Source organism: Nylanderia fulva, unplaced genomic scaffold, assembly GCF_048542155.1.
Source record: "Nylanderia fulva isolate GAGA-0341 unplaced genomic scaffold, ASM4854215v1 Scaffold10, whole genome shotgun sequence".
NCBI classification, from domain to species: domain Eukaryota; kingdom Metazoa; phylum Arthropoda; class Insecta; order Hymenoptera; family Formicidae; genus Nylanderia; species Nylanderia fulva.
In genome coordinates, this window is record NW_028189193.1 from 1,145,042 (window position 1) to 1,163,147 (window position 18,106).

The window sequence follows — 18,106 nt, forward strand, 5'->3', positions numbered from 1 at the left end:
GAAATCTTTTACTTGCACTTTTGACATTGTTGACGTCTTTTCAGCAGGGTCTACAATGGTAGCAGGAGTACAGAGTACACAAGAGTAAGCAGATGAAATAGGATTGTGAAGTACATATCTTGATAAGAAAACGATTTTTTGAAAACATCTTCAGAGGGAGAGAGAGAAAGATGCTTCTTTCTCGCTTCGCCGTGCTGCGCAGTGGGAAACGTAGGAGGGGAGACTGAAATGCGCATGCACATTGTTCTCCCACTCCACGCCCAGTCACGTGACGCGCTTTCCCACTCCGCATCGACGCCGCATTCCACAGCGCCGCAAGAAGATCAAAGACGATTCAAAGTCATGTGTCAAGACGTACTTTTCTTTCTCTCCATGATAATTAGGTATTGTACGAATAATTCTTTAATTAAAGCAGTGTTGTGCGATAACATTAAACGCATTGAAGCACGTGAAACGCAATTGTGAAGTGCAACGCGTAGAATAACTTTGATCAAAGTAATATTACAACTCGTAAGCAAGAGACATGATGTTTTTTTAGAGGCATCCTGTGTGTTACATATTTTAATTGTATGTATGATAATCTTATTGCTATTTTGCATTTTTTTTCGAAAAATACATCTACGTTTTACACCATTTACATCTCTATATATAGAAATCGGAGAGAGTCGTTTATACGTGCATATGCGTACAATGCATCTTCGCGAAATCAGTTAATATTGATATCAAACTTTGCATACACATCTCTTTTCGCGGGTTTCTGTTTCCAATTTTTTTATCGAAATTTAAACGCGCGCATGATTTTTAAGTACGAATTGAAAATTGAAATATACATAATATTTGCGTACTTAAATCCGTGATATAGATTCGTACACTCGTCTCGTTTATTAATACAATAAAATAAATAAATATAAATATTATTTTATCCATACAATAAAATCAAGTTTTGAAGTAACTGTTGGCAACACTGCGGAGACAATTTTGAGGTTAGGTGGATACGTGGATAAATGGAGAATTATATCTTCGCATCGTTATCAAACATGATTCGGTGTACGTGGTTATGACATATTTTGTTGATAAAATTCGCGTTAACACAAGTTCTATTACCCGCAAACGTCAACGTCATATTGTCAGCATATTTCGATCGTAAAAACGGAGATCGCACAATGACGAAGACTAACCAAGAGACTTCCGTATTGCACAAGTGGATCTCGAGGATAATAATCGCCACGTTTCTCGTACTTATTTTTCTAAATCTGCCGACTATCTGCAACGCTCACGGAAATCACGACGAGGAATTGCCAAGTTACAAATATTCCAAGGAAGCGAACGAGATTTACTTGGATCAACATCACCAACATGATCACAATCATCATCATGAACATGCTCATGATCATCATCATGATCATGATCATGATCACAAACACTCTCATTCTGCGCGAAACAAAGTCTTGAATAAAAATGACATTATTCTGAGAGCGGTTGGATCCACTTTGATCATATCTGCTGCACCGTTCTTTATACTGTTCTTTGTACCACTGGACAATACCAAGCACCGCGAATCATTGCTCAAAATTTTACTGAGTTTTGCATCTGGTGGTCTGTTGGGCGACGCGTTTCTCCATTTGATTCCCCACGCAATGATTCCTCATTCTCATGAGGAAACACATTCGCATTCACATTCACATTCCGATAGCCATGATGATGCATCCGGACATCACAAACATGACATGTCCGTTGGTCTATGTGTATTGTTAGGATTAACAGTATTCTTAACTGTGGAGAAGGCAGTTCGCATTATTAAAGGTGATAGTCATAATCATTCGCATGTTCATGCTCCTCAAGAAAAGAAGATTTCATCGGAGAAGAAAGAAGAAAAGAAAAACAGTAATAAAACAGTTTTGAAGACACGTGAAACGTCATCTGGAAGTGACATAAAGATTGCTGGTTATCTGAATCTAGTTGCAGATTTTCTGCATAACTTTACAGATGGTTTAGCCATAGGAGCTAGTTACATGGCTGGTAATAATATTGGTTATGTAACAACATTCACAATATTATTACATGAGATTCCACATGAAATTGGGGATTTCGCCATATTGGTGCAAAGTGGATATAGCAAAAGAAAGGTAAAATATAAATCTATATAAAAGATTGAATCGTACAAAATACTGTATAACTGCAAGTTTAAAGATATAATCTGCAGATTTATACAGTATTTTATAGTTGTTTTCCTTAAAAATTTAATTTTTGCATAAATTCTGCAATTTAAAAATCTTAATTATCTTGTTTACAGGCTATGATGTTGCAATTGACTACTGCTATAGGAGCTTTGTTAGGAACCTTTGTTTCTTTGCTTGCAGAAGGAATGGGTAAGAAATATATATATTTGTAAATTTAGAAGAGTATCAATTATCATGTTTTATCTAGTCTAATTTTATTTAATTTTATGTATTTTAGGTGATCTTGCAACAAAATGGATTCTTCCATTTACAGCAGGAGGTTTTATTTATATTGCAACTGTTTCTGTAATACCTGAACTTTTGACTGCTACTAAACTTTGGCAATCAGTAATGGAAATTGCTGCGCTTCTTTTCGGAGTATATATGATGGTTCTTATAGCAGACTTTGAATAAGAAACAGGTTTGTTACAGGATTCAAAATTCTGTGAATTCTTATTCGGTTCAGTTTATTCCTATTTATTAAGATCTGAAAAAATGTCATTACATAAATAAACGCCAATGGAGAAGAGTAATGTTTTTAATTATAATTGTACTTTCTGCAGAAAATAATATATTATCTCAACCTCTCACAAAAACAAATATCAGTGTGACACAAATATTATTTAATACTTCAGTGACTGATTGCATTTATGTTATATTTCAACCAAAAAGTGAGTAGAATTAATGAAACATATTATAAAAAAATAACATGTGCAAGTATATTATAGCATTAATTTTTATATTGAAATAAAAACTTGGGAATTTTGTAAAGTATAAATATATATTATAAAACATTTTGCCAGATATCAAAATATCATCAAGATTAATACATCACAATTCACTGATACATTAATTTATAATTTACATACTATAAAATGTAGAATTATATATTATCTGTTTAAAAATTTATACTTATAATTATATACACGTGTTGTGTTTCTATATTTTTCAGACTTGATTAAAATATTTTTTAATCTTTTATGTATTTTTTATAAATTTAATATATGAAATATTTTTATATCCTAATTTTATGTGGTTGTTTTTAAGAATTCGTAAATATAATTGCGTTTGTTAAAATTATAAAATATGAATATATATATTTATTATATATTTAAAGAAGTACTTAATTTTCTTATTTTCATATCTAGGGTACCTAAAACAAAAGTACTGCCTGAAAATAATCCTAAATCAAATAATTTCCTAGATGGAATAATGATTTTTTTAAATAAATAAATAAATAATAAAGTTTTATAAATGCACAAATTTGAATAGGGACTAGATTAATTCTTTGTTATTATTTACTCGTATAATAAAGCAGCTATTTTTGTAATTTTATAATTAATCTTTATTCTGTTATAATACGACCTAGATATGATATATATATTCTCTGTATGTTTGATTCCTCTTCCTCTAAAAATACCAAAATCATATATTTTTATTTATTTTGCATATATTTTTACTTCAAAGTAAATGTACTTAATATACTAAGTACTTCTTAAATTAATGCAGATATTATCTGTCAATAATAAATATATTTACAAAGAGATGAATAGTTGTGTGTGTGTGTGTGTGTATGTATGTATATGAGAATGTGATAGATTGTGTTAGTATATAGTTTTTGTGTACGTATGCTTCTTTAATTTATAATAAAATAAAAGCATTAAAAAATAAACACAAATTGGTCATGCTATACAAGATTATAACGTTCTGTAAAAACTTAAATATATATAAATTAATAAATAATTACTATTATAATACATTGATATTCTTCATAAAATATTTCGTACAGCTACAAATAGCTGTAAAAACAAAAGTTTTTAAAGTCAAAATCATCACTATGTTATTTAGTAGATAGCAAAAAAATTATCGATAATTATAATGAATTATTTTGCAGTTTGTTTTATATAAAGATCAATGCACATATCCATTATTGAAATACAGTGTATATTGAGTGATAGTGTATGCATATGATGCGTGTCATGACGATTAAGTAGGAAAGTTGATAATATATATAATATTGTTATTTCATATATGATATTATATGTACTTGTTATTTAATATTCTATGTTGCAACTTTCTTTATTGATAATTAAAAATATATTCTAGAATATAAAATTATAAAACGAAATAACTAATCTAGATTAATATGTTCTAATTTGTGTGAACATAGAATATAAGAAAAAATTTAAAATAATACGTAAATTATAAAAAATTATACATGCAACATAGCATTTCAGAAATAAAGTATATTTCTTATCAATAGTGACTATTCAATAAATATTAAATAATAAATAACTCATTTTATTTAATTTTCCTATATACACTTTTAGTTAAAGCTTCAATAACTTAATTATATAATTATTAAAACTTTAATGAAATTTTAAATATTCTTTTTAAATATATTTACAAAATTTTACACAAATATCTATAGTTTTAACAAAACTATTGTGTTTCTAGATACTCTAAGAATTATAACGACAGTAATCGTTTTACTTCTTTGAGGCATTCATCAGCCTCTAACAAGGAATCATTGTCATTCCTATTCTTAGCTATCTTTCTTCCTTGTTGACAAGACTTTTTGGCTTCATCATATAAACCTTTTTTCAGAAATACATTTCCTAAATTTATATAGATTGAACCCAAATCAACCATATCAGGTAAATTTTTTCCTAAAAATATAATACAACATGTAGCACAAATTATGTAATTATAATTAACAAAATTATTATATTAATGTTACCTATTTTTGTTGCAGCAGATAAGTATTTGATTGCTTCATCATATTCTCCTTGCATATAACTAACAGTTCCCAAATCATTAAGTAGAACTATAGTCTGTTCATGTTCTTCGCCATTTTTCTTTTTACATATATCATAAGCCTGAAGAAAATAGTTAAAAGCTTCGCTATGTCGAGATTGTGAAAATAACATTCGCGCATACCAATCAAAGGTCATACCCTGTAATAATACAGCGTCCTCATTTTCAGAATCTTTTTCAATATGCGATTTTAAGTTTTCTATACAAAATTTATAGCCCTGCTCTGCTTTCCTGAATGTGAGTAAAATATATAAATATACATATAGAGAAAATGTAATGTACATTTTGTATAACAACTTATTATAGACAATATTACATATAATATATCATATATAACAAGCAATTTAACTATTTAATTTAATATATATATATATGTATTTCACCATTTTTTAAGAATATAAATTTAAAAAAGTACTACAGTAAATTAACTTACTTTATCTCTTTTAGATGTTCAAATACTTTAGCCATTTTTAAGCTTATATGAATGACTCTCATGTCATTTTCTGCAGTTCCATTTGACATTAGCCTTTGCAAAACTGATACAAATAGCTTCTCTGCTTTGCGATAGTCTCCAGTGTCAAAAGCAAGATTAGCCATTACATCATAGACATATGTAACAGCATCATAATGTTGTATAGTTTGTGCTTGGCGTAATGCTAAATGTAGCATTTTTTCTGCTTTAGAAAATTCTCCCTTCTAGAAAGACAAAATAAATATTGTTGTATGAGATTTAAATTAAAATATATGGATGAAATATGTACATAAAACATCACACGTTTAGTCAATATCCAACCTGTATCAGTAATACTGATCGCTTGATCATCATAATAACTTCTGGAACTTCTTCATCCTCTTCGATATCAAAAAGATAATTAAATATTAATGTTGGTAAAGATACAGCGAGAAATATCTCGAATTTTCCTTCTTGTGACTTATAGAAAGGATGTCTTCTCATCATATTGAGTCCACAAAATTTTATATTTTTATGTATACGAATATTATGTCGAGCATTTGATGTCAAACGAATAAAATTGATATTTGACAGAATGTATTTCGACATACGAGGTATTACATTTAAGCGGTGCATCTCTTAACAAGTAAAGATTTGACATATACATGCATCAGCTGTAATCAGCTGATCGACTAGAGATCTGTACTTTTCCCGCTTTCAGTTTCTTGCTTCTGATTGGTTATATTTCAATTTAATCTCAATCCTAATCCATAATCTGATACGGGCTTTAAGAAATTGATCAATCACAGTCGATTATTCCCCTCATTCTTGACTGTGATTGGTGAATTTTTTAAAGCTTAAGCTTATTACACCTGTTGTAGATGTTGCAATGAGATTGCAAACATGACATGTCATAATTAATTATGTGATAATTACAGTCATTATAGATGCTATAGTGAGAAATAAATATCAGCTGTATTCATTTACGCAGAACTTGAATGAGCAAAGTAGAAAGTGCAACTATAAAATGAACAGATCCAATGCAGACATTCGATTGCATCCATAGATTATATTTACTGATAAATGCATTCCTGCGCCATTTTATATATGCATATATATATATATATATATATATATATATATATATATATAATTCTTATGTGACCTAAATTGTCACATTAATACATCTTTCAATAATAAAATTGATGAGAAATTAAATTCACGAGAGAACAAAAGTTCTTACTCAATTTTTCATATAGATATAAAATTAAAAATGAAAGACATATATGTGACATCATTTCTTATATAATTTTTAAAATATAACGCCGATATATTTTTCAAACCGGTAGTAGAAGAGATTATTACGAAACGAGTGTAAACAATTTCTATATGTAACTCCGCGACCAGCTGATACGTCGTAAATATAATTAGAATCAGCTATACCTATCCACACATATATATAATACATATCACATTATCAGGAAAAAAAACGAATGAATAGAAACGGTAAACAGGTGGGTAGCCTCCCTCCAAAAAATCTATTTTAAGATCGTAGGTTCTCCCGAATCAAACAAACCGATCGATTATTTAATTTAACATCGCGCGATCGTGTATGTAAAAAACGTGCACGCACAGGTGTGCATACCTGCACGACATACATACACACACACACACATACACACACATGCACGTACGTGTCGTGCACGTCTCCTCGCGACCCCACCTCGTCGTTGAGCCACTGACGTCCCGCCTACCTTCGCCGTGCGACCATGTACACCTTGATTTCGTGATTCGTCGCGACAACTTTTCGGGGCTCGCGGGTATGTGACATACGCCAGGGCGTATCGCACAGCAGCAGGTAGGTGTCCGCATTTGGATTTTTCGCATACGAAATCGCAATCATGCGATTACCTCGTTAAGGCGCGCCGGCCGCGCCTAATTAAGACGCGAATGTCGGATGTGCATACCTTTCGATCCCAGATTTCCACACTACTTGCATTTGTGCCCTGAGAGAGATACCGCGACCCTCGTCCTTCGATTTTGATCCTCGCGTGTGACAGGTGAAGTCCCCGCAGGCGTTCTCATGATGGATCCTTTCCTCGTCAGTATACATCCTCGATGATACCTCTGCCGATCTCGGATTCCATGTCCGGACACTCCCTTTTAATTGCATAAAATCTGCCACATGTGTAACTCACGCAATCGGTCGTCATTTTTCAAGATATCAAATAATGGTGTGTTCAACAAGTTGTATTTTGTTCTATTTAGACAGAATGTTTTTGCTCAATAATTCATTAGTATTATTGCTGTTCTTGCTATATTTGTGTATGTGTGTGAATAAATCATTTTGTCTGATTTAATTATTTCCTTTTACAGTCATGAGTTCCGAAGATACAACTGATAATGCAACGGCAGCTGATTCTTCTAGTATAGCTATGAAGACTAAGAATTGGGTCCAATTTGAAGATGAAACGGGTCCAAAAGAAACTACAGATGTGGAAAGAAAAGCCAACAGTAGTGCACCTGCTGTAATAAAGCCTGAGTCGGTTATGGTCCAAATCGACAAGCTTAATAAAAGTATTGATCCACCTGATATTAATGATAAGAAAAGTAATGAGTATAAAGGTGCTGTGATAGCAACCGAATCCGTCCAGATTAATTTAGATAGATCAGGTTTAAGTCGTTCCATCACATCCGATATTCCGGATCTCAAAGTACAGTCTGATGTTAGAACATCGGAAGCCAAGAGTGCTTCTTTAAAAACTATTGATCTAAGAGATGTATCCAACGGTAGGAATACATCAAGCAATGTTGTGAGCACATCTATCGGAAATATTAGACAGGGCTTTGCCAATGGTGATACTATCGTTACTCTTTTACCAGTAAATACTAAATGGCCATGGATTACTCCAGCTAGGTTTAGACCAGAATTAGTGCCAGAGGAATTGATGGCACAAGGATTAACGGTATGTCATTAAAAAATTATTATATGTTAATTTTTATATTTTTTAATATGTATTATCTATCTTTATTATTGTAATATTCTCTTAATGATTCTTAATGATATATTTGATAAAGATATAACGTTTTTTATGCATGTATAATTTGTAGCTAAACATTTTAACAGATAATCCTTTAATTTTACATTAAAATTTAAAATTTATGTAATTCAATTTATGTAATTCTGAAATATTAAAAATATTGAAGTAATTAAATAGAAATATCAGCTCTTTTTTATATTTATTTTAATAAAATATATAAAAGTGTAATTAGAATATTTTAATAAAATAGATATATTGTAGCTCACAGTGGAAGATTATGTGCACATAATGGAATTACTTGTAAATGATGTGCGCTTTAACATGTACAACATATGCTACAAGAGGATTCTTGTCCTTTGGATATTCACCGCTTTTATTGTACTACTTGGTCTATTGTTCTCTGGTGTGACCGGTCTTACTTTATTCGGACTCGGTATCATGTGGCTGGTCCTGAACGCGGCTGCAATATTCTTTTGCATGTTTATCAAGATAAAGCTCAATCACAATCTGGAGAAATGTATGGCTCAAATCAACAAACATTTATTAAAACACAAAATAATATTGGGTTTGGATGATAGAGGAAAGATCTCCTGCCATAAGGTCAACTTGTGTTTCATATACTTTGATACTACCGATTGTGTTGTAAGTGTTATGTATATCTAAATTTATATTATAAAAATGTTCAATAATTGATGTAATTTAAATGCTCAATTTTTTATAGTATTATATATAAGTTAAATATTGTTCAAGAAAAAGAGCAATGCTTTGTACATATTTCTATGCTATACAAAAGAAAATGTCTATATAGACACAAAAATTCTAAGTAGCAAATTGATGTCATTAAACGTCCAAATGACGTTATTTTCTCTGGGAATTTCTCTGATTAATATTAGATAATGTTCTTTTATTTTTGTCAATTATATATGTATGTACAAAGAGCTAATATAATAATTCGTTTTTATAACAGAAAAAATTACAAGAAGTAATAGAAAGGGAAGAACGTGAAGGTAGAGTAATTGGTGGTGCTGGTGGTGATGACGCAAACGAATTAAGCCGACAACGAGAATTACAGCAGCGTATGGACATTGATGACAATGACATTGTTATACAAGGCAGCACTACCACAAGAATTTCTCGTAAACAGGTAAGCTATTGTGATCCCTTTTCCTCTATTATTATTCTGTACATTCAAAATCTTTTCTTTACATTTTTAAATTTTATTTTTTAATTTTATAAATTTTTTAAAATTGTTATTGCATAGAACATTTTTATATTTATTAATTGGAGGAACTAAAGATATATATATAAAGCCAAATGAGGAACACCATTCCTCTATTTGCAAATATCAATTAATATATAAAGTGAACCAAAGGTGCAATTTTAGATTTATTAATTTGAGTAATATTTAACAATGTTATATTTTCATTCAAAGCGTAAACATATCATCTTATTTAAAGTATAGATACAGTATAATGTGGAGTATATGTAGATATATAAAAATTTGATGCATCTTTAGTTCTATATGGGCTTTAATTATTATATATAAACATACTCTCTGCGTGAACGAGAAATTTGACATTACTGATTGCCTTACTAACTTATATTAAATGTTGTGTATATTATATTAAACTACCACCAGGGTAAAAACGAACAAGTATTCTGCCGTTATGTGCAACGTTGGGCGAAGGATTACTTACGACGACGTTTGGATTGGACAGTTGACGAGGAGGGTGGAAATCCTTCTTCGCCACGTCACTTAGCATCTGCTCTGTGTCCATGTCAATATATAGAGGAATGGTTACGTAATAAACCACGCGTTCAGGGGAGAGATTTTTGTCCCAGATGGAGTAGTTTTTTGAGAGATAGAGGCATTTGAATACAGTTGAATACATTTATTCTATATTTTTTATATATATTGTTAATGAACTACATATATGTATATGTGCAGTGCATATACAAAAATTACACAGAGGTTATTTTAGAAAGTTATTATTTAATTCTCTTGGATATGCATTACTATACAAGCATTTTAATATTTTGTATCAAGTATATGATGTTTTATATACCATTACTTATATTCTTAACTGTACTTATTTTATTCTCGTCATGGCAACATCATGAAGAATCTTATTTTTAACTTTATTACATTTTACTCGCAGTATAAAGACAGAGAATCAAACAAAGAGTTTGTTCTGAATAGTATGATTCAGAATATAAGACACTATTAGCAGTTTTCAAAGAAAATTGCTATTTACTTTTATTGATTTGCAAGCAACTTGAAGTATTAATATTTTTAGTTTATAAAACCAACTTTATATTTGATATTCATAGAATGTGGCCATTTTTATTGATATAGCTATAAATCGCACAATATATAGATGACAATACAAGTTTAAACTTAAGAAAAACATTTATTACATGTTAAAAAAGTTGTAAAGAAATTTTATGCCTTCGAAATTTCTTAAAGCTAATTTTTAATATGCTTGTAAACATATTGAAAAATTATTTTGTCTTGATTATTGTTTCTTATCATTATGTTTGTTGTATTATTTTAGAAATTATGTTTATAATTTATAGATTTTGTCATTTATATATGCGTTTAATTTTGAGTTATTTTAAATGTACTTAATAATTTATTTAGAAATATTAGCATGTACGAATAATCGATGCATGACAAGTTATAATCTTACTCAAATATTGAAATTAGTATGATTTTGGTGACTTCAATTTTCTATGCTGTAGATCCTGTAAATGTGTACTTCATGTTAATTATTGTACTTTTTTATAATCGCGCGAAAAATATGAATATAACTTTTACATGTCTACAGCACATTGAAATATGAACTCATAAAAAATTATAATTTTGATTTTTGATTATCAATAGAGCTCATGGATCGTTTTTTCGTTTCCAGATATCAAGACTCATCCACATTCCATATTTAATGCTGAATGTAATTTTGAAATGTTATTCGTGTAATATAAAAATTACATGTGTATCATATCCTAAGGATATACCAACATTTAGCATTAAATTTGAATACAAATCTGTATCTTATCAAAATCCATAAAGATATGTAGATGCATAAATGAATGATAATTTTTATTTTAGATTAACTTGATTAATCTCTATTACAACATTCCAGAAAATTGTTTTCTTTAGAAGATTAATAGTATTATTAAAATTTTTGAAGTTGATATAACTTTTTCATTTATGCTGATAAATATCTATTTTTCTATCAATGATTTTTCGATACTTTATAATTACATTTAGCCTGCGTTTACATTCCTTGATCATAGATATATTTTTATAGGATTATACATATGTAAAAGACAAATGTACCTGTAAAATGGTGAACATATTTTTAATTACGAAATAACGAGCTTCATACATTTTATATAACAAGAAGAACATGTTTCATAATGTTATTATGAAACATAATGGCAGTCAGATCATTATTATTAAGACAGTAATTTACAAACTATTCTTTGCTGAAAGGAATACAAATTACAAGAAAGATTAGAAAGAGTTTGCAGCACGTAGTTTCATATATAATAAAAATGTATAATAAACTAGGCTTGTGTTTCTTCACATATCTGTAGCCATCAGAAGATGTACGATATCTAAGAAATACCATTGTATATTGCATCTATTTGAATAGATATAATTGTACACGTTATTTATAAAAAATTACTTAAAAACCGAAAAAAAAATAGATTACTATACTGAGAAGAAAAGTAGATTACTCTTCCGTATCAGATCTGGCTATCACTGAATGATGATGGTGTGTGTGTGTGTGTTGACAGGAACGGGCGGAGTTGCTGTTGCTGAGGTATGCTTCTCGATGGGCACGTCACTTTGTGCGCCGCAGACTTGATCTGGTTATAGACTCGCAAGAACGTGATAGAAGTGTCATGGGTCTGTCTGTTCCACCGCGCCATTGTGTCTCCGCCCGTTGCCCTTGTCAATTCATTGAGGACCATCTGAAACACAAGCCAAGAGGCAAGTTGACGTTACGCAAATTCTTTCTAATGCCAGACTTCACTTGAATACTGCCAATGTGAAGACTGATATGTCATTCTGAAGATCACTTTTCAATTTTACGATAAAAATTCTAGAAAAATTACGTTGACACGTTTTTGATACTGCAAACAATTTAATATTGTATGTGCAATTTGTTATATGTTATGCAATGGCTCATTCAACAATCGTGTTTCTGAAATTACAATGTTGTAAACATAACGTAATGAGTGATTACGTTATCAATATATTTTTATTGTAATAGCTAAGATAAAAAAATTATTCATTTATATTTTTAGTACTTTACTTAGTACTAAAATTGTTTTTTTTCTTTTTGTTTTTATATCCTAATAAAACAGGATAATGGCGCTAAAAATGAAACCAAAAAAACAGTTAACAATGGAAAATTCGTGCAAGTAAAAAAATTTATCATTTTAATAAATTTTTATAAATGTAAAAATACAGAATAATCAATATTTTCGTTAATAAAAATATGTTTTTATTGGAGTAAATTTTTTGATAATTTATAATTATTGCAAATCGAGATTATGTATTTATTTTATTTTATTACACATTCCATATGTTAACTAATAATTTATGAAGATGAATGCCTTCATGCAAGCGCATGTAACGAAAAGACTATATACATATATGTATATAAATGTAGTACAATACTCCTTATATCTTTCATTTGTAATCTCATTTACATATAGCTTTGCTTATCTACATTGTTTTTTAAATGTATTTTAGGAAATCTACAGATATATTGTTTTTATTTTTAAATTTTATTTCTTAAATTAGCAGTTATATTAATTTCACACTAAATAATCCATTAAAATTATATTACATATATTATGTGTTTCACCAAAGCTTCTAAACATATTTAAAACAATAAAAAAACTTTATTTGTTCTATCCTTCTTTCTACACTTTTCAATTATTAACTGGGTCTTAGGATATACGATGTTGAAACATTTGGGCAAAATACTCGCTACATTATGTCAACTAAGATAAAATTGTTCACCATTTTGAAAGGTAAAATTATTTTCGCGATTTAAAGTATTAATAGCTTATATAATATATTACTCATTATTTTTTATTTTAAGATACAATTTGCGATTGTTTTTTGTGACTAATATAACTTAATTAAGGATATCATTATTACTAAGAATCAGGAGTTTTCCCTATTTCTTAAGTAATAATATGATAAATACGGACTAAATACTGGACGACATTTTCGTGTTCGATATATATTCGTTTGTTGCGTCTACCTCGCTTCCGAATTAAAAGAGACGGGCATTTTCTTTTTAGCTTTTATTATTACTTTTGCCATAAGTATTTAAAATAAGGCATTATAATTCTTTCAAAATTGTAATCAAATTTACTGTAAAACAAGGTATATGTGCATATATATTATAAATTAGAGAGAGTTGTATTTTGCTATATCAAGTATATATTACTTAATTTTAAAAACGATAAAAATTGCACAAAAATTTAACTTTAATATTGCAATTGTTAAAAATGTTAAATGTTTTAAAAAATATTGAAATTTCTTTAAATTGAGCGTTATACATATCTCCTTAACTCTTTATAGTGCAATTGTACACATGTAAAGGCAGCTGGTTATGAAAAAGTAAAATTATTAAGAGATAATAGTGAACATTACAACAGATTCTCATATGATAAGCTATATGTTAAATATAAATATTACTATAGAAATGTGTGTGATACATTATAAACATCACATTATCAGTTTCAAAAAATGTAATAGTTCTTATACACAAGATATTTCAAATTTACATATCTGTTGTCCGTCCTAAAATTTGTATAGATATAAGTTGTGTGTATGTAGTTTTAGATATATTTTTATATAATATATATTTACAGAGAGTATACTTATTGCAGAAATCACTTTATAAATTGTGTAATTGTGTGTGTACAGAATTATCAATTTTTATATGCAAAAACTGTAAAGCACTTTTATATGATTGTTAAAGATGTTGTGAAATAATAAAGATATATACATATGTCTATTTCTTTACATATAATGAGTTTATGTGAAATAGTACAACACGATGATCAAATATTAAACACTAACTTTTAAATTTTGCTGTTTAAAAATTTATTAACTTTTGTGTAACACTTATTAATATGTGTAATATTAATATTTATTCACTACTAATCTTGAGGGATTATACTTGCATGCAGCTGGACGGAAGATGATGAATCTCGGTATATTATCACATCCTCATATCATCAGCACATAAAAAATAATCTCTAACATTATGTAAGTATTAGAAAAAAAATTTTTTTTTATGCTGTACTATGATTAAAGCAAATATAATTTTAATGTTTTGAATAAAAAAGACATCTTTTTGTGTTAACGTAATAACACAAACATATGTATAAAAAGTATAATTTGATTACAAATTGATTATATATAGATGTGATATATTTCTTCAGACTAACAAATGGTTACTAAACCTGGTTGCACTTAACATATCGGAGCAAAGGTGAATTTACTTCCAACTCTCAATTTATAATTTTTTTCATGCACGATTTTTGACATAATTTAAAATTCTTTTGTATGTTACATATGTATTTTATATTTCTGTCTTTCCTATCTTTCTTTTTCTTTCTCTTAAAATACTTGTAAGACATAACTGTAATATACATACATTTATTAATTAAAAAATAATTATATAAATATGTATAATTATTAATTAAAAGTTGTTTTTCTTTACTTCAGATAGATATATAATTTTTTTATTAAACGTTATGCTATTAATTTTGTAAATTTTAAACATGTCTATCATCATATTAAAAAAATTGTTTTTTATTTTTAATTGCTTGCTTTTATGTAAAAAAAATGAAACTTAAATGTGTTATATATTTGATCATAATTTGATATTTTTATTTATTTATTTTAGTTATTGTCACAGTTGTATGAATTTATATATACTAATAAATTTATTAAGAATAATATATGAATATGCGTATTGTTTGCATTTTGATGTTTATTTATTTTATTGATGTGTACTAATGAGATAACATAACTTTTTCAGGGTATCCACCAGGATTTACATGGTGTGCCTACCTTAATGAACCTATAAGTCGATTTGATATGGTACCAAGTTTATCACATTAAATAATTTTTGTCTTTACAGACTCCATGTAATACAGTATTGGTTAATGTTTAGATTTAAATTTATATAGACAGAAGAGCTATATATATCAAAATAGAATATATTGTTACATATGTACATAATGATACATATCAGGAAAAATTGTTTGTTAATTTTATCTGTAAATCTTTCGTTTTCATACAATGCATTTTTTAGAAGGTCTACTTAAAGTAGAGAGAGAGAGAATGAGTGAGAGAATTATACTGTTATCAGATTTTATAAGCGTATATATTTTTTATAATTCATATTTTGATATTATATAGGGCATATAATATAATTAATGTTTTTATTTTTATCTACTTTTGTTTTTATCTTTCTAATATTATTATTATATCGCACACAGAGATATATATAGTGATTTAATTTAAATTATTAATTAAATTATTATTTAGTCTCATGAAAATTCACAGTATAATAATTTTTTTAAATTGTGCACAGCAATATTGAGATATAAAAATCGTTAATTGTATCAATATACTTTTATGATATAATAAGATATAACTTTATATGTGTGTATATACATATAAAGATAGTCCCATGCTTAACACAGACAACATGCACTTGATGATCTCTATTATTCAAAGAGTTATAGAAAATTTCAAATAAAATTATCATAATTATTCAATCAAAATTATAAAACAATTTATATGTACATATCTATATATATATATATATATATATATATATATATACATGTCTGCAATTTTCGATAATTCTTTGAATGGCTGAGGCTATCACAGAGTTCCTTAATTTTAATTGAACTACTCTATATAGTTTAAATATAAAATTAAAAATAAAAATATAAAGAATAATTTATAAATTGTAAATTTTTACACATAAAAGAGCAACAGAAAATTATAACACATACCTATCCTTTTATATATCATTTACATATAAGCATTTACATACATATAATATTATGATAAATGTGATCATAGTTATTGCAGTATTGTACTATTAGCTAGGTATTAAGTTATTGTGCCTTGTCATAAATTTGATTGAAATATGGAATATTGTGTACAATTAAATAATGTAATCAATTCATGTAACAATGTGTAAATTACTACACCATGATCCACATGTTAAGAACAGAAAGAATAATTAACAAAAAATTATCGTTAACTATATTTATTATACTACTATTGTAATTATTATTTATTATACTACTATTGTAATTATTTAATTTATTTTTATTATTTAATGTATCTTATCTAGTTCTGGAATGTCCTTTTAATCACATTAAAAATATTTGCAAAATTAAATTTATTTATAATACATTACTTAAAATTATTTAAACACATTGAGTTTTTTATGTATAATAAATTTATTTGTTTTAACTAAACAGCAAAAAGAAAAGACAGAAATCAATTGATATGAATGAAATTAATGACTAAAATTTCATATGAAATAATTTGTTTTATAATTTAATTTACATCTGTACATAATGATAAATTTAATTGTTAAAATAATTAAATACAAATTATCTAATGTTATTTATATCTCTAATGTTATCAGAGCAGCTTCTGCCTGCTTTCTAATATCATTGGCAAGCCTTTTCATTTCCTCATTATCTGCTTGCATTTGTTGTTCTTCTTTTCTCAAAGTACATTCCAACTGTTTTAACTGCTGTTTGGTATTCAAATAGGTCTTCACTTTCTTGTATATATCATTGGAATTGTTAATACTTGTCAGACCATAAGATTCTCTTATACATAAATCATCTGAAATTGTATTTATAGAAATTTAATGATTCTTAAACAAAAGAAATATTTCATAAAACAAACTAATTATTATAAATCAACAATTTAATTCATATATACAAAAAAATAAAGATTGAACTTTCTAATATATGTTTTAGTATGTAACTTATAAAAAAATAAAAGCTCTACGAACATATAATATATAATTAAATTGGATAATCTTTGTATATTAAAAAGTCAAGCATATTTATTTAAATATTTCAAATACAATAAATATTGATCATAAAATTATTTACTTATAACTTTAAATGCTACATCATCCACAACAGCATTTTCCAGATCTTCCAACATATGTTCATGATTTGGCACATGAGGTCTTGGTGGTAAACTATTTTTTTTATTACTAAACATTTTTATAGAGTTAATATTAGCATAGAAATCAAAGGTATTAACTTTATCCTTCCAATTTCACAGTATTATTGTTGTTTTTTTTCCTTTTTAATAGGATTTCGTTCACTAAATGGGACAAAATTATTGTTCGATGTCGCAGAAAGAAAAGGCTACTTTCTTTTCTCTGTTATTATATTTAAAAACCGTGAATAATTATACACACATACAATTTATTTATGGATAAACATAACCATATTTTAATAAACCATAAACAAGAAAGTGTAAG

The 18,106-nt window shown here is 27.7% G+C and overlaps 4 protein-coding genes across 12 annotated transcripts; 2 read left to right on the top strand and 2 right to left on the bottom strand.

The window, feature by feature from the left end:
* Nucleotides 1-326: 326 nt before the first annotated feature.
* On the top strand, nt 327-2,640 carry Catsup (zinc transporter catecholamines up). The gene is made up of 3 exons (XM_029315867.2): nt 327-2,126; nt 2,294-2,369; nt 2,458-2,640. Exons 1-3 carry the CDS (start codon nt 1,164-1,166, stop codon nt 2,631-2,633), a joined length of 1,215 nt encoding a protein of 404 aa, XP_029171700.1. The 5' UTR covers nt 327-1,163; the 3' UTR covers nt 2,634-2,640.
* A 1,864-nt stretch (nt 2,641-4,504) lies between these two features.
* On the bottom strand, nt 4,505-6,573 carry Ttc19 (tetratricopeptide repeat domain 19). Its single transcript, XM_029315861.2, has 4 exons — nt 5,830-6,573; nt 5,470-5,732; nt 4,960-5,267; nt 4,505-4,888 (listed from the first exon to the last, which is right to left on the bottom strand). Exons 1-4 carry the CDS (start codon nt 6,121-6,123, stop codon nt 4,689-4,691), a joined length of 1,065 nt encoding a protein of 354 aa, XP_029171694.2. The 5' UTR covers nt 6,124-6,573; the 3' UTR covers nt 4,505-4,688.
* An 829-nt stretch (nt 6,574-7,402) lies between these two features.
* Nucleotides 7,403-16,992, top strand: LOC114941019 (uncharacterized). 9 transcript variants are annotated; one of them, XR_003821574.2, is made up of 8 exons: nt 7,404-7,721; nt 7,864-8,453; nt 8,790-9,170; nt 9,496-9,672; nt 12,333-12,528; nt 14,754-14,832; nt 14,990-15,058; nt 15,611-15,675. XR_003821574.2 is itself a non-coding variant. In XM_029315854.2 (7 exons), exons 1-6 carry the CDS (start codon nt 7,673-7,675, stop codon nt 14,810-14,812), a joined length of 1,452 nt encoding a protein of 483 aa, XP_029171687.1. In that variant the 5' UTR covers nt 7,404-7,672; the 3' UTR covers nt 14,813-14,832; nt 15,611-15,674. The 9 variants fall into 9 exon arrangements, 6 of the variants coding, with proteins under 6 accessions (XP_029171689.1, XP_029171687.1, XP_029171685.1 ...); XR_003821573.2 differs by having other exon boundaries at nt 7,405-7,721; nt 15,009-15,058; XM_029315854.2 differs by lacking the exon at nt 14,990-15,058 and having other exon boundaries at nt 15,611-15,674.
* Nucleotides 16,977-18,092, bottom strand: LOC114941023 (uncharacterized). The gene is made up of 2 exons (XM_029315865.2): nt 17,727-18,092; nt 16,977-17,451 (listed from the first exon to the last, which is right to left on the bottom strand). The coding sequence occupies exons 1-2, from the start codon at nt 17,839-17,841 to the stop codon at nt 17,225-17,227; spliced, it is 342 nt and encodes a 113-aa protein (XP_029171698.1). The 5' UTR covers nt 17,842-18,092; the 3' UTR covers nt 16,977-17,224.
* Nucleotides 18,093-18,106: the final 14 nt, after the last annotated feature.

Excerpts from the sequence above, each read along its gene's own strand:
- Catsup (XM_029315867.2), top strand. The coding sequence starts at position 1,164 with ATGACGAAGACTAACCAAGAGACTTCCGTATTGCACAAGTGGATCTCG. Across the intron at positions 2,127-2,293 it reads GTGGATATAGCAAAAGAAAG|GCTATGATGTTGCAATTGAC; the intron begins GTAAAATATAAA and ends TCTTGTTTACAG. Across the intron at positions 2,370-2,457 it reads TTTGCTTGCAGAAGGAATGG|GTGATCTTGCAACAAAATGG; the intron begins GTAAGAAATATA and ends TATGTATTTTAG.
- LOC114941023 (XM_029315865.2), bottom strand. The coding sequence starts at position 17,841 with ATGTTTAGTAATAAAAAAAATAGTTTACCACCAAGACCTCATGTGCCA. Across the intron at positions 17,452-17,726 it reads TGTAGCATTTAAAGTTATAA|ATGATTTATGTATAAGAGAA; the intron begins GTAAATAATTTT and ends ATACAATTTCAG.
- LOC114941019 (XM_029315850.2), top strand. The coding sequence starts at position 7,673 with ATGTGTAACTCACGCAATCGGTCGTCATTTTTCAAGATATCAAATAAT. Across the intron at positions 8,454-8,789 it reads TGATGGCACAAGGATTAACG|CTCACAGTGGAAGATTATGT; the intron begins GTATGTCATTAA and ends GATATATTGTAG. Across the intron at positions 9,171-9,495 it reads TTGATACTACCGATTGTGTT|AAAAAATTACAAGAAGTAAT; the intron begins GTAAGTGTTATG and ends TTTTTATAACAG.
- Ttc19 (XM_029315861.2), bottom strand. The coding sequence starts at position 6,123 with ATGCACCGCTTAAATGTAATACCTCGTATGTCGAAATACATTCTGTCA. Across the intron at positions 5,268-5,469 it reads GAACATCTAAAAGAGATAAA|GAAAGCAGAGCAGGGCTATA; the intron begins GTAAGTTAATTT and ends ACTCACATTCAG. Across the intron at positions 4,889-4,959 it reads ATCTGCTGCAACAAAAATAG|GAAAAAATTTACCTGATATG; the intron begins GTAACATTAATA and ends TTATATTTTTAG.